At 39.5% G+C, this 15,377-nt stretch overlaps 1 protein-coding gene across 5 annotated transcripts; it reads left to right on the forward strand.

The window, feature by feature from the left end:
* The first annotated feature begins 3,126 nt into the window (after positions 1 to 3,126).
* MTFR2 (mitochondrial fission regulator 2) lies at positions 3,127 to 12,796 on the forward strand. Of its 5 annotated transcripts, none has more exons than XM_042016252.1 (8): positions 3,127 to 3,292; positions 3,877 to 4,008; positions 4,347 to 4,451; positions 4,688 to 4,812; positions 6,795 to 7,000; positions 7,997 to 8,300; positions 10,261 to 10,447; positions 11,953 to 12,796. In XM_042016252.1, exons 1-8 carry the CDS (start codon positions 3,230 to 3,232, stop codon positions 12,049 to 12,051), a joined length of 1,221 nt encoding a protein of 406 aa, XP_041872186.1. In that variant the 5' UTR covers positions 3,127 to 3,229; the 3' UTR covers positions 12,052 to 12,796. The 5 variants fall into 5 exon arrangements, 4 of the variants coding, with proteins under 4 accessions (XP_041872186.1, XP_041872185.1, XP_041872184.1 ...); XM_042016251.1 differs by lacking the exon at positions 3,127 to 3,292 and having other exon boundaries at positions 3,353 to 4,008; positions 11,953 to 12,018; positions 12,217 to 12,796; XR_006014069.1 differs by lacking the exon at positions 3,127 to 3,292 and having other exon boundaries at positions 3,354 to 4,008; positions 11,953 to 12,114; positions 12,217 to 12,796.
* Positions 12,797 to 15,377: the final 2,581 nt, after the last annotated feature.

Below are 15,377 nucleotides of genomic sequence, written 5' to 3' on the forward strand. Positions count from 1 at the left end.
TGCTGCAAGAATTTTTGTAGCCAAAGTGCAGATGTTAGTCTTTTTTTTTCTCTATTCTTTTTTTAAACAAAAATAACAAACCCACAAGCTTAGTTTTAGTAGTAGGTACACACTTAACCTCTAGAATGTTAAGCATGACAGTAATGTACTTGAATTACCAGAACAAGGACATTCTAATACAAGATCACTTTCTTTTTCTTTCTGGAAATGCTGTAGATAAACTAAATCTTAGTGTTATATGGAGTTAAAAGTGTAGTTGTTCTTAGTCACCCCTTGGAATGGCATAATATCTTTAAAAGTAGAAAAAAAAGAAAAGGAAAAGCTTTGATAGAGTGTTTGTATTAAATTCCTATATAATGTATGCCCTCTTAGTTGCTTTACTGTTAGGAGGGAGCAGTTAATATCTGCCCTATCCAAATTAAACACTAGAAGGCAGGAAAACATAGTACTGTCAGTAATCCTAACTGTAGCTGAAGAAACTATGTTTTAGGTTGTACTAGTTTGCTAGCAGCTGTGTACAAAGGGAAGTAGGAATAATACTTGCCTCCCAGTAGTAATTAGTTAATAAAGGGTCATTCCTGCTTTATGTTTTAGAAAGTTTAGGCCAACTATACTGTTGTTGCAAGATTTGGTTTTACATGTACAGTGCATCTTTTAATAGCTGTTTGAAATGATAAACTGAGTATTCTTTGGACTTTTCAGCAAAACTCACACAGACTTTGTGTATACTAAATTAAAATAAGCAAAAAAGGGAACAAAGCAAACTAGGCATCAGGGTCTCAGTCTGTCCTAATGAAGTAAAATTAAACATCAGTCTGAAACTAACAGGACTAAGATATACTTGAGCTGTCATGACCTTAGAATAGGTAATTTTTATCATTTAGGTCAAGTTGAAGGGGTTGTGTGTCATAAAGCAATATAATTCCTGCAAGATAAGGCAGATTTAAATATTCTACTTCAGCTGAATGTCCAAGGAGATCTGGTAGAGATTGCTTTGGTAATGGCATTTGGTCCTACAAACCTGTCTGTAGGTTAGGTCATAGAAATCCATTGTTTGCAATCCCCAATTTCATTGTAGTTTATCAGAAATGTAATTTGGTTACAGAACACATGATGACCGCCATTACCATTTCTTGAAATGAATTAATTCAAATTAAGAGAGAATGTAGTCGAAGATGCAAGTTGCTCTCTATGAGGGATCTGTAAGAAACAACGTGGGAGTGGAGATTACTTTTTTAATAAATCCAGATCTGGTGCTTCAGCACTCACTAGTCTTTCAACATGAATAGTGAATTTTCACTGTGATAGGAAAAAACTTTTTTCGAGGTTTTTGCTTGGTTCTGCTAAGGTAGTTGCATGACCTGTGAATGGAATTTCAGTGGATTTTGCATTTCTCTTTTGAAAGGTCTTGAAAGACCATCATTGATGGTAAAGGGGAAAAAAAGTGTAGACATGCTGGTGTATAAAATGTTTAACTACCTTTTGAATTCAGTTATTCATTCTGACTCACTGTTCTTCAGCAACGAAGCACTTTTTAAGGACACCACACAGAGATGAAGTGGATTCACAGAGTTTGAAGTTATCCCTGCAGTTCAGATAAAATCAGGGATACATTTCGCTGGGCAAAAAAAAAAAAAAAGATTGCCAACCAACCTGGAATCCAGTAGCTGTACTGTTAGTACAGTGTACATTTGGTTTCTTGGTTTGGAATTAAATCTCACATAGTCTTTTTTCCCAGGAACAGTCAGCATTACTGTAACAGCGGGCAGCTACATAAGAGTAAAGCTTTCCTGCATTTGTTTTGCTAGTGCTTTAAAAGGAGAGCTGTTCCTGAGCTTTGGCTCAGCTCCAGAGGTAATGGCTGCAGCATTAAGCCTTGAGCCCTGTGTCACTTCTGGTTTCTTAAAGCCGGCCTATCACAAGATGCTTTTGTTCAGAAGATCCTGCAGGTCCCTTCTGTAGTGTTCAGAGCTGTACTTGCTGACTTGAAGCGTTTCTGCACGAGTTCCCAGCTGCACCTCTTATTCAGTGCAGCTGGTTACTGGTGCTGGTGCAGTGAAACTAAATTGCCTCAGTTTTGCTGTTGCTTATGAGACCCTGCCTCTTCCTCGCTTTGCAGTAGTGTTGTTCCCATCCCATTCTGTTGACACTTCCCCTTCTTTAGTGAGAAGGTGTTGGAGGAGTAGGTGAGGAGTATGGGGTTTTTTCTTTTTTAAGACAAGTGCCTTAAACTGTAGTACAGTTTTTCAAAATATCCATTAAAATGTTCTGCCCTTCCTCTCCTCAAGCTTAAGCCTTCCTCGTCTCCTGAACCAGCTCTATGCTGTTACTACAGTGTGTTACCAGTACTGCTCCTTCTTTGTGTTTGGTCTTAGAGAATTGATCCAACTGACAAGTCCTGGACAAGGGTAACCAGCAATACTGCCGTAGTAACTACAGTACTGACAGTAGTAACACTGACTGACAGATGAGGGAAGGGATCTCCAAACACTGACTGCATAGCTGGAGGAAAAGGGTATCTGTATTTCTTCTCCTGGTGTGAGTGCTGTGAGCACTGCTAACTTCCTTGAAGTTTTCAGCGTTTCTAAGGAAAACAGCAGAAATCTTTCATAAAGATGAAAGAAGAAGTGCAAGATAAAAGAGCAAGTGCAGAATCTAAAGCCAGCTTTTGAAGTGAAGTCCGTGTAGTCAAGCGTTGTTGGGCAGCTGTTGTGTTGAGGATACTTAGTGCATTTGTTTTAGGTCTCTGAAGTAGTTACTAGTTTGCTACATCGAAGACCTAAACCATCTCAGTTTAGCTCCTTGCCATTAATTCAGCAAGTTAACAGGCCCTGGTGCATTTCTTCTGTTGGCGCGTACTGTGTTCTGCCTTCGCAGGCGCAGAAGCTGCGTTTTCTCGTGAGTACACCACCTTGTCAGTCAGGCCTACGCGCTGGCCGCGGTGCGCTGTGGCCGCCCTGCCGCCCACATTGCCGGCAGCGCTCCCTGCAAAGAGGGGCAGGCCTGGGCAGCGCCGGCGTTCAAACCGCTCCCTCCCGACACCCCCCGCGACGGGCCCGCCCCCGCCGCTCATTGGCTCTTTCGCAGGCACTGCCGCGTTCCTATTGGCGGGGCTGCCTTGGTGCCCCGCCCCCCGCCGCGGGTGGCGCTGCGGGCGCAGGCGGCTTCTCCCCCGGGCGGCTGCCGCGGGCCCCGCGTGCTGTGAGCGGGCGCAGCCTCCCCTCCCGCCATGGCGCTGCTGCTGGAGCTCCTCCGGCGGCTGCTGCGCTGTCTCGGCTGGCCGCACCACCAGGTGAGCCCCGGGGGGCGCGGGGGGCTGCCTCTGCCCGGAGAGCTGGGGGTCTCGCCTGCAGCCGCTGTGGCTCTGCGGAGGGAGGGTCGGCGCCGGTGGCGGTGGGGTGGCTTCAGCGCCCTCCTTGCCCATAGCCGGCTTTGTCGAAATACGCTGCCCACACGTGGGGACGCGTGGGGTCACTGCCCTGACACGGCCAGTCAGAGTGGCTCTTTTTGCCCTGAACTGAGCGTAGGAAAGTCAGTAGCCTTGGCTGCTCGTGCTTTGCTGTTTTAAGTAAAAGGCTACGTGCCCCTTCCCAAGCAGTAGTTAATCCTGTGTGTTCAGAGACGTGGGAAAGGCGCGGCGTGGGAAGCTGAAAGAGCGCACTGATGCAGTGCCGGGGCTGATGCTGGAGCGTGAGGTCGTGGGCAGCTCCTCGGGGGGGCTGTCAGTAGTGAGGCACTGCTGCAGCTTGTGGTTCCGAGACAATCCTAGCGTTATTTATGGGAAACTACCAGAGTGTCTCCAGGAGTGCTGATTTGGCTGAGCTGTCCTGTTTACTTTCTGGTTCCGTTGTTGGAAGCTGTTGGTTTTTTTGGCAGGCCGTGTTTTTTGAAACTTGCATGTTTGGCAGCAGTATCAGACGTACACTCGGAACATGCCTTCCTTCAGCAGTCTCATCAGGAAGGCATTTCCAGCAGTTATATGCTGTCATAAGGAAGTATCAGGCTAAGGTATGTTAAATTTATTTCACTTCCTTGCTAATTGTTCTTTCCCAAGACTTAATACAGATGCATGTAGTTAATTAAATGGGCACTTCTGTCAGTATCTCAAGATATTGGCCTTTGTGCCCCTTTAAAATATTTTGTATTTTGGCAGTGTTTTAGACACTGTCTGTCATACTAGTGTAGACCTCTTTGGACTTCCAGTTTGAGAAGAGCATTGAAAAGTTAGATTAACCAAACTGCATTATATTTAATTACCTGTAACATGAAATTATTAAATAACTTTGATTGTAAGAACTGAGGACTTTGATTTTGCTTCTCAGATTCAAAGGTTTTCCAATTTTTAGGTCACATCTGTTTGCCAAAAAAAGGAATATGGATCTACTCGAAGTGTTGTCCGTAGACTTGGGACAATTCTTTCCTTGGAGCCCTACCCCAGACCTTATTTTCAAGTAAGGAATTTATTGTTGTATGTATACTTCGCCTGTTTGTATTTTCTTGTTTCTTAATTTGCTGATAGCTTTTCTTTTCCTTTTAGCTTGTATAATTGTGTGTTGCATCCCTTATACTCACTGTTTTCAACTTCCTTATAGCACTGTTTAAAAATTTCTTCTGCTGAGGCAGAACCTTCAGTATGTGCCAAATCCAGTTTCCCTTCATAGTTTTTTTTGGCATTGTTTGTTTTTAGTTTGTTCAAGACCCAAGTCCATTGTGTTATGACGAGCAAAGTGCAGCTCCAGCTCCTGGGGCTCCATCACTTGCTGATGTCCTGTGGGTGGCAAATGATGAAGGACAAGCATGTACTAGACTTAAGTAAGTAAAAGTGTAAAAAGGATTAATAGAAGTAACTTTTGCCTCTTTTATGGTGTGTGATTTTGTGGTTAAGCTTGTTTTTCTTTTTTCCTAACCTTTTCTAGAAACAATTTGGGCTTTTTGGGGGGAGGCGGGCACTTCCTCCTTACTTGAAAATTCTTACTATGTAAAGCATTCTTTTCTGAAAGATTTTTCAAATTCAGTCTTCTCTTTTCTTCTCATAGTAGTATGTCAGGTGCATTACTGGTACTTTAAATGATTTTTACTCACTAAGTATTTTGTGAGGGAGGGAGCTGGTTGTTGCAGTATACTGTAAGATTATTCCTATCTTTTTGATAAACTTTATAAATGGGAAAACAAGAAAAAATATTTAAATGTCTCCTTTTGGCTTAGATTTTGACAATGCTATGTGTAAGCTTTGATGGTTGCTTTGATGGAAAACCAAGCATAATTATTTTAAAAATTTAAAATAATTTTGAATGCGGTTTATGTAAATGTTTCTAGCTTTTACAGAGGGCTGAAGGAAAATATTTTTACAAATTACAAAATACTTCTGGTACAGTGAAATGAAAAATTGTCCAGAAATTTGCGGACACAAATAGTATACAAAAACTTTTGTCTTCCCTCCCCCTCACTGGAGAAGAAATAGAAAGTTGTCTTGCTGTTCCTCTAAAGATCTGTTCAAAATCAGAGGATGAGTTAAAGCCAGAAGCCAGATTAAAATGTGGACACTCGTCTTGTACTGCATCTGTATAGGACAACGTAATTCTGCCTCATATTGGCATTTGTTTTTCTGTGATCTTTGTGCTGCTTGCCAGTAATGAAAATACAAGAAATTGATTAATTCAAATGACACACACTTCATTGGAGAAGTTGGATACAGTGTGCTTCATCTTATGTTTCCTGAAGCGTTATTGTTGAATTATTAAAGTTTGTTTGTAACAGCTGTAACATACCAGAAGAACAGAACGTTGTTGAAAGAACAAAAAAATCCTGGCCTGTTTTGTCCTGCTCATGCTGCTCTTTAGCTGGTCAGATTCACAGAACTATGACAGTTCATTCTTTTGTTGTTTCCATTCTTTGCTCCTCCTCCTCTTCTGGCTCTGTGGAATGTTTTTCAAGAACAGCTATTCTAGTTGATATATTTTCCTTCTCAAGCAGTGTTTATAGCAAGTGTTTTTTGGCAAATCAGAAAGCAGTGCTGCAGGTCTGATTTAAAGTAAAAGGATGTTTAAAATAAGGGAAAAGGTCTGAGCTTTTTTTCAATCAAAGCTTAGTGCATCTTAAGTGAATCAGGTAAATTTAATTTTTTTTCCATGTTTCATGATGAAATCCTGGTAGTTTGATTTTATACTTATATTTTAAGTTTATTTCTGCAGGCACAGACTTGAATTATTTTTTTTAATTAAAACCTGAGATATATAGCACAATTTTCTAATGCTGTCTTTGGCTATAGTAGCTTACAAAAGATGAGGTTCTTGTTCTGTAAGTCTGTATTACACCGTATTGTTGTTGAGTACATTTTCTCAAAGGTTGTAACTGCTTTGCTGCTTGCAGTGTTCATCTTAGAGTTGATAAATGACTAAAATTTCTGAAGCCTAATTAAGAGATCATTGTGCTTTGACTCTCCTGCCTTTCATATTCATGTGGGGAGAAGGGAGAGACACTTTACAGTGTTAGTCTAATAGTTACTGAATAATCACAACTCAATCTTACTGTATGACGTTATGGTGTGTACTTATCCCTGAGATAATTATCTGACTAATTCTTATGATGACTTTGTAAGGATCTGCATTGTACTTGAGCAAAGAGAGACTTGAAACATTTTAAGAGTTATGAGTAGTTAGAAGTGTAGTTTGCTTAAATAGTTTGAAAAGTTAGGTCTTGCTGAATAATGATAACTTGCTTGAAGAGCCCGAGTAGTTTTGAGGTTTCCATTGTTGGCTGAGCCTTTTGAAACTGTGTCTTTTTTTCCTTTGTAGGACTGAATTGAGGAGAAAAGAGAGAAGTACAGCTCCTCTTGACCTATATCCATCAATGCAGAGCATTCCGAAAAACAGCGCACAAAAAGACGGTGTTGATCAAGCAGCGCTCCAGAAAATTTCTGCGCTTGAAGATGAGCTGACCTTTCTTCGTGCTCAGATTGCTGCAATTGTTTCAGCACAGACCTTGGGAAGCACTTCCTCACGTAAGCCCTTCTGGTTTGAAGCAAACCAGTGTTACTTTTTTTTGCTTTAGAGCTTGCCATGCATGATATCGGTAGAGAACACCTGTAATTTTTCTACCTGAAGATACACCAACTAAATTTACTGAATATAATATTTTGTTTTTCTTTTCGCTATTTGGTACACTTTCTCCTTTCTATTTTGTTGTCTGCTTGCCAAGTTCAAATGCAATTGATCCTAAGCTTTATACTCTTTTCCATGTGAGTGAAGGAACTTAGTAACATCACTATCTGTAGGCTACCAATAACTTTAAAAATGTTACAGGCTATTAATTGTCCCTTTGCAGTTTTGCTCTGCTTGTAACAAGTTACCAAAATAATGGGTAGAGAACGTATTCTAAGTCAGTCAGGTTGGGGCTTTAACAAAAACAAATGCTACAAACAGATGTGTCCTAGGTAGTTGGTCTCCAATATGCACTACTGTCTTGTGACCTTTTTTTTCCCTTAAAAGTTTTGAGTCTTAGTTGTCTTACTTGCAGACTGACTCCACTGTGGTTGCTGAAATACTTGGACTGGTGTGAGGTAGTTACTTTGTTGTGACATTGTGAGGCGCTTCTGTGATTCAGCTTTTCTGTTGGGTCTTCCTCTGTCTGTTCTCCATTGCACTCAATATTCTATTTACATGTTTGGTGGTTATATTTTGCTTCATATAGGTTATTGTAACTTCTAGACCGTTGATCACCATATGTAGCAGCAGGCTGCTTTGCTGATTTATCTAGCGACTAGATTAAAGACACAAGTAGAGAAAATCAGAGCAGCACAAGACGCCTCAGATTCATTATTTCATGTATTCTGAATTTGTGGGTTTGAAGTAATGTTCTTTGTTTTAAGTTTGGTTCTTCTGTGTTGTATGTGCAAGGTGTGTAAGAAAGTGCTTTCAGAGGGCAGTCTTATCTTGACTTAAAACTGATTCATCCTGGATGTTAATATATGTTGTTTTTCTACTCTAACTGTATCCAGAAGCCTGTAAAACACTCAGCACTCCAGATGGATTTTACCCACTGCCAGCCATGACTTCTACGCCACTGTCCGTCTCTCACAAATGTAATTTTGTAATTCCCTCGCCTCCTCCACTTCCTTCTGCTGCACCATCTGGTGTTGATGCTAGTAATTCTGCACTGGGACTTATAAAACAACGCCGAGCTGCAAGAAACAGTGATTCAACTGCAGCTGACAGTACTGATCTCCAGAGGACAAAGAACATTCCCAGTATGATGGACGTTTTGAAAGACCTAAACAAAGTTCAGTTGCGAGCTGTTGAGAGGTAGGTTGGATTGGATGTGCATCTCAGCAAGCCAAGGCTACCTAAGCATCAACAGCACTTCAGTAGCACCAGAGAATACCAATCATTTCAAGAGCAGCTACTGCTGGCAAACTGAAGTTGGCAGCTTCTGAGTTCCAAGTGTGGAGTATAAGATACTTGTGACATGGCTTTTAGATGCATTTAAAACATGCTGACTATCACAGCATTTAAAGCTACTCTGCTGTTTCAGTATGCAAATCTCAAGCTGGTGTGGGGAGGTGAGAGGTTGTTTACAAGGTTGTATGCGCAGTCCCAGGAAATTGATCTGAAAAAATAACCGTTCTGGGTTTACTGTGAAAGGCCAAAGCCTCAGGGAAATTTTGGAAAACTACTGTTAGTGTACCCAAAATATCCTGGTTCAAGCTTTGAAGTGTTAATGAAAACACATGCTGTATCATTTATTGGAAATGTCTCATAAATTTGTATTTCAATACTGTAGTTGGATTATAGATATTTTTAGTGGTCAGCTGTTTTGATGGTAAGTGCAGTTGACTTGTAACAAAAATGTTTTACTAAAGACTGGAACGCCTCTTCTGGTCTCTGCAGTGCTAGGTGTAATAGAGATTACACCTTTAGAGTTCTTTTCTGAACTTCTTGGGTAGAAAAAGTAAGAGAAACTGTGACTATAATGAATATTTGAAGCTCTTAATGGGAAGAATGTCACTTGGCAAAACTTACTGCATGCTAATTTCAGCATTTTCTTAACTGTGAGCTTTATCCCTGAAAATAACTACCACAAAACTTGGGCAAATAATTTACATGCAAATCTAAAGCATGTCTTTATGCTTTTGATGACATTCTCACAGTAAATAAAGCAAATATAAAGTGCACTTAGGTAAACCTGTGTGTTTCCTTTATATATGTTTTTTTCTATATAATTCCATGTATGGTGAGTGAAGAAAATGAGATGTTCAGGTTGACAGTTTTAATGTCTTGAGCAGGGGCATAATTAGCAGGAAGTGGTAGGTTGTACATCCAAAATGCTTTCTGGGTTTAGGCATTTACCTGTATGTTGAAGTAGAACTTAACTGAATAATGAATTCATATTTTTGGGGGGAGTAATGATGATCAAAGTTGTTCCAATCTTTCTGACAGTAGTTTAATGCGTGCACTGCGAACGGAAGTCCTCTGTTTTCAGAAATTAGAAGCCTGAAGATCCCAGTTTCTACCACCCAAGCACCATCTTACACATTGTTCAAGTGCTCTTGAGGGCTTGTTTTTATAGGAAGTGTGAACTCAATCCTCTCAGGTTTTGTGTTAAGCAACATTTACTGTAACTGCCAGGCTTAGAACTTGGTGATGTCAGTGTGTGTTATTAGGTACAAATCACCAGCCTGGAGACAGCACTTTACCAGCAGAAGTCTGAACACCTCTAGATTTTTCCACCCTGCTCCTGCTAGGTATTTCAATGGTTAGAAAGTCTTCTTATGATCTATTGTCTTGGACTAGTCACTAGCTTCCACATTTATAGTAAGTTTTGGGGTGTAGGTGCTGTTTTCAGTTTTGAATTTAAATGAACTTAAAATGAATAAAATTTAAATTAAATTGTGTTCACAGTGATTATGAAATACTTTGGTGGGACATTCCCATTAACATGCTTTAATATAACTTATAAATGACTTGGTATAAAAACTGCAATTTTGCCTTTTTTTTTTTTCTCATTATTGATTTGCAATACTTTAACACTTTGTGTTGATTTACTGCAATTTTTCTTCATGTAACAGCGTTGAGTTGTGTTTTCAGGCTAAGAATGTGGCTGACAAATTGGGTGTAATTGTATCAGTGTATTTGATGAATTGCTTTAAAGTTACGGCGGTGTTTAGGGATTTATTGGATAGGGTGTTTACAGAAGTCATGTCTCTAGATCAGTCAGCACAGGATTAGAGTCAGGAGACAGTAATTTATTTTTCTTTGTTCATAGGTCTCCTGGAGGTACTCCTCTTTCTAGACCCAAAAAGAGGCAAAGTTTGGATTGGGATCCAGTTGCTCTACTAACTCATGCTCTAAAGCAGAAGTTTGCACATAAAAACTATGATGAAGATGATTCCCTGGACAAAGAAAATCATTCTTTTGATAGCTCTCCATTTTCTAGTCCTGAGGTGCCAGTGGTATGTTTTTATATAAAAATGTGCATTTGTATTCTTGAATTGACTGCTGTTTTCATGGATAGTTGCAGGATTTTCACAAGCCTAGAACTTCTCAAAATTTTCTAAGCCATCAGCCTAGGTAGTTACTTTCTTTAAAGTATAATCAAAGCAGAAAATCTCAAATTGTTTTGGGTGGATTTAGACTGGTCAGTGCACTTCTAGACGTGTAAAGAGAAGAAGCTTAGAAGACTGATTTTAAAAATTCAGCTCATACTTGATTGAACTATGGACATTAGCTTGATGGTACCTGGCAGGTATCCATGCATAGAATTTAAGTAGTTTAATGTGTATTTACGTAGTTACTGACTAATTTTTCAAATAAGGATGTTAGGTAGGTACAGAAAGGTCTGACTAATACACACTAACTTTTCAGAAATGAAAATAAATGCATAGTTTGTAATATTTTTTTTTTGAGTGTAGTTTTCACATGGTTTGAATCTTTATCCAAAACGAGTTGTGATTCTCTTGTAAAGCCCATGAAGAATACAGTTTTTCCTAGAAACAAAGAAGTGGTTGGCAGAGCCTTTAGACTTAAGGTGATTCTGAGCACTGATTTCTGTAGATCAGCCTGTGCCAGCTACCTCAGCTTATACAGTCCAGCAGTGCTGTTGGTTTGTTGTTAGGCATTTCCACAAACCTCAGAACTGCTCAGATGAGATGGATAGAAATATGTGGCACTAATTTAAACTGTCTCTCTGCTTAGTAATTCTGTCTTTTTATTGTGAGAGTGACATAAAAGATTTGGGCTGTGGCGTTTGTTATCCTAATGGAGGGAAATAGTAATGCAGAACTACTCTTTGGAGGCTGCTCTTACATGTGTCTAGCTGTGTAGCTGAAAACTTGAGAAAAACTAATGTGTGTGTGTTCCTCTTGCTAGCTATAATGATTTTATTTTATTTATTTCAGTTGCCACCATGATTTTCCAAGCATATATTTTACAGACTGCAGCGTGTCAACAGTTCTGGTGCAGTCTTAATAAATTTCTTTGACTTTTTTTTTTTCCCTGAAGGGAAAAATTAAAACATCTTAAAAATAACTGTGCTGGTATTTTGGATGCTGTGGACTATTGCACTTCATAGCTGACATACCTAATTCCAGATAAAAAGATCAGAAATAGCTCCTGGAACATCTTGTATATGGAATAGCTTTTGTTTCAGGATCTGACAGCTGGATTATAAAGTCCTGGAAGAGAGACTGCTTAAGGCCAGCATGCTCAGGAGTAGGTACAAAAAAAAATGGAATTTTTCTAGTTAAAGCAGAATAATCTTACGAATTTGTAACCAAGTCTCTAATTGTTAACTGTTTAGTGTTTTGAAGAATGGATGTATTTAAACCAATTGCACAGACCTACTACTTCATTCTTTCTGTGTTGAGAGAAGTGCAACAACTCTTCGAAAATGTTTTTCTTGTAAACATCTTCTAATTCAGTTTTTGGGTATAGTTTTAATTCTATCCCTGCTCCCCAGGTTGGATGCTACAGTCTGAAGCCAAATGCAAAACCCAGCCTTACAAGAACTGATGGAGTTAAGCAGGTACCAGCATGGAAAGCAAGAGCTCATATTTAGTGCAGACTTCCAAGGAAAATTCAGTTTGTTTAAGTGGTGGGTCCACTTTGAAACTGCTGTAAGGTGCTGTAACATGTTGTTCTAGAACATATATTTCCTATGCTGTTGAAGTTTGGGTGTTGCAGGGTTTGTAAAATTACCTCTTCCTTCTCTTTGGTTTCTCAGTAGCTAAACTTGTGAATGTGATGCTTTTACAAGAAGCACAGAACTGAAAGAAGGCTTCCATTGCTATGGAGCAGTGTCTTTGGAACCTGGGAAGTTCAAGAAAGCAGTGTTTGTATGGGGAAAACAAAAATTTATTGCTGTGAGGGCTGAGGTATATGCTCTGTTTGCACTCCAGTGTAAATAACAAGGAAGTGTAAACTTTTTGTTAGTGTGTTATAACTACTGTGTATAATGGTAATACTTTTTCATGAGAGTGGCATAGTTGCCTTGGTATTCTTGGCAGTTTACTGATGCAACTCCTTATTCCATGTGCAAACAGTTTTCTAATTTATTTTGGGTCAGGAGATGAGCTTTCATGTTTGTGGAACTTTGTGCTGTAATTAACCTGCAGGTCATCTATTAAATGCCTGTAATATGGGGGAGTTGCGTTTTGAGATGTAAAAAAGACCTTGTAGAGAGATCTGCTTGCACACAGTCTAAATTCCGTATGTAAGTAAATATTAATTCCTATTTGGCATGTGCATCTAACTCAGTTTTGTTCACAAGAGCTTATAAAATAAAATTTCCTTTCATATTGTTAGATGTGTGTGGTAGTGGTATTTTGTGTTGCAGACTCCTTTGTATCTTAAGAACTGATCGTATTAGACAAGTTCTTAAATTGAATTATCTAAAACTAATTAAAGAACAGCTTATATTTTTTCCTGCCAAAGTACTTAATGGAGCCACTTATTTACAAATCTATTATGATCCATTGCTTTCAGTAGCTGCCTTCACGTAATCTTTTGTCTAAGAATCCTGATGTATAAAACCCAAATCCTGTCAGACTGTTGAATGTGTTCCTTGTATCCTGTGTCTCTATTTCCCCCCTTACTTACACAGAGTAGACTGACAGCTGCATCCTCTCTTACAGCTGAATCTTACTTCCATTGTTGTAAGAAATCAGTGTGCAAATACCATACTTGCATTTTGGTTTTAAAAATTACCTTTTTGACTAAAACTGCAGCTTAAATGACTTGATATATTATGCTTCTAAAATTAAATACTCTAGGTGTTTATTTCTTCTGGATTAAGTAATTATTAAACTTTATCATACTCTCCCATTCCTTGATTGGTCCATAACCGTTTGGCATTTGCTTTCTTCCAAAATACTCATTTGCTGCTTTTTCTAGCTAAACTTGACAATTGCTCTGAAATCCATACAGAATATCCAGCTCGGCCCCATACTTGGAAATTTTACCCTCTTCCATTAAAGCTCCTCGTTGTCTTTTGTCTGCTGCTCTGGCCTCTGCTGTACAAGGGCAGCAGGGAGCAACAGTGAAGGAAGTCCACGCAGTGCCCGCTGAAGAGTACACAAAGGCAGGTGAGTCCCAGTGAGCATAAGGGCTATGAATTGGCTCCCTCTTACTCAGTACCTGCAGTGTGGTGAGGTGGAACAAGTATCTCCTGGTTTATATCAGCACTCCTAGATCCAGGGGGTTTTGGGGTTTGTGGCCATGCTGTTGTGACTGACAAACAGGATGGAATTCTTTCTTTGAGAGACTGAATTGCATGCAAAGCCCTTGATACTATACTTTCTCCCCTACATCAGTTGCTTTATGTGACCACTAGTTTCTTCTCTTCAGGAAGAACTATTATTTTGGACTCCTTTTGCAGTTTTTCTGTTCTCCCAAGGGTTCATCATTTAACTAGAAGTTTGGCCAACAGGAGCAGTTTGCGGTGAGAATTTTGGCTTTGGAAGTGTCTTCACTTTAGAAGGGACTTCTGAGAAATTTCTCGGTATCTCTTAAGACAATTACCTAGTATCAGAAGCATCTGCAAATTTTAGTGAGCTGTGTGACCCTTCTGGTTGTTGGGATACTCTCTGATTTTTGTCATTCTGATGTGAATTATGCAGTGATACACAGTTTATAGCTGATCTGCTTCCTTGGGGAAAAGAATAAGTCATGGGACGTGACTTTTTTTCCCCCATCTACATGTTACGAGAACAGATTCTTTATGTAGTTCCAGATGTAAAGAAGTCTGTGGGTGGCTGTTGGAACCCTGAGTTCTGAGAATTTCAGCCTTTCAGTGCTGACAGACAGTGATCCTCAGAAGCACACTGCATTTGACCTGAAGCCTTGGGAAAGGCTTCTTAAATTGTGAGGTTGTTGCTGTGTAATTAAAAGTTATATCACTGGGTGGAATATGTAGAGATGTAAAAAATATAGGTTTATGGGATATATGTAACAATATGGAGGATTTTGGGTGTGGATTAACTCTTCTTCTTTTCTCCCTCTTCACAAATCTGGGTGTTCTGGTATTGGGTCAAAAAACCCGCAGCGCGGATCATGAATAGTTAGTTATTGGATTATAAATAAAAACAAATTACTTGGCTTTCCATAACTGGGTAATTTGAACCTTAAAAGACCTTGGAAGTTAGAACTCAGGGCCATTTTCACCTTGTTAACTTAGAGGCACACTCTGTGCAGCTGTAATATAGATAAGATATAATAAACATCTAAGTCCGAAGATAAACTCCTGGTCTCCTATATTTTAATTCGAACTCTGAGTAAAAGAACTCAGGAAACAGAGTCAAAGAAGAAAAGAAACAAAAAAGAGAAAATTAATAGGTGGCATCCGGTAACATCAGACAGTTTTCAGTGCTAAGACATTCCAAAGCTTTGGAATAGTTAGTAATGAAAAGTTCGATCACTCGTTGCAGAGGTTTTTCTTTCAGAACTGATGGAAACCTGGCTTTGTCATCTAATTTTCTTTGACTAAGACTTCTGTATCAACAACTTGGAAGCAGTTTTAGGTTCTCTGAAGCTTCCCGTGCCCACCTGGAATCCATTCCCTGTTTTACCTACAAATACCCTTGTTCGCGTAAGGTCCCTGAGTGAATTACTCTGTCGCAATGCAACTCAGGAGTTGTACTATTGATCTGGGAGAGGAGGAAGAGACTCAGGAACATGAGTCCTCTATTGGTCTGCTGGAACAATCTTGTGAAAGGTTGTGTTTTCTTATCACTGGAGAAGTCCGAAAAATTTAATTTCCTACCACTCTCGGTGAATTTTTGGGCAGGATGTCTTCCTTCAGGAGATGCTGGGGTGGTCACTGGAATGAAAGTTGGCTTTGTTTTTCTACTAGAAAGACTTTAAAAGTATGTATGTTATATCCAATTT

Source organism: Corvus kubaryi, unplaced genomic scaffold (genome assembly GCF_017639235.1).
Source record: "Corvus kubaryi isolate FWS band 111438036 unplaced genomic scaffold, C.kubaryi_AGA036_p1.0 split3-73, whole genome shotgun sequence".
Taxonomy (NCBI): domain Eukaryota; kingdom Metazoa; phylum Chordata; class Aves; order Passeriformes; family Corvidae; genus Corvus; species Corvus kubaryi.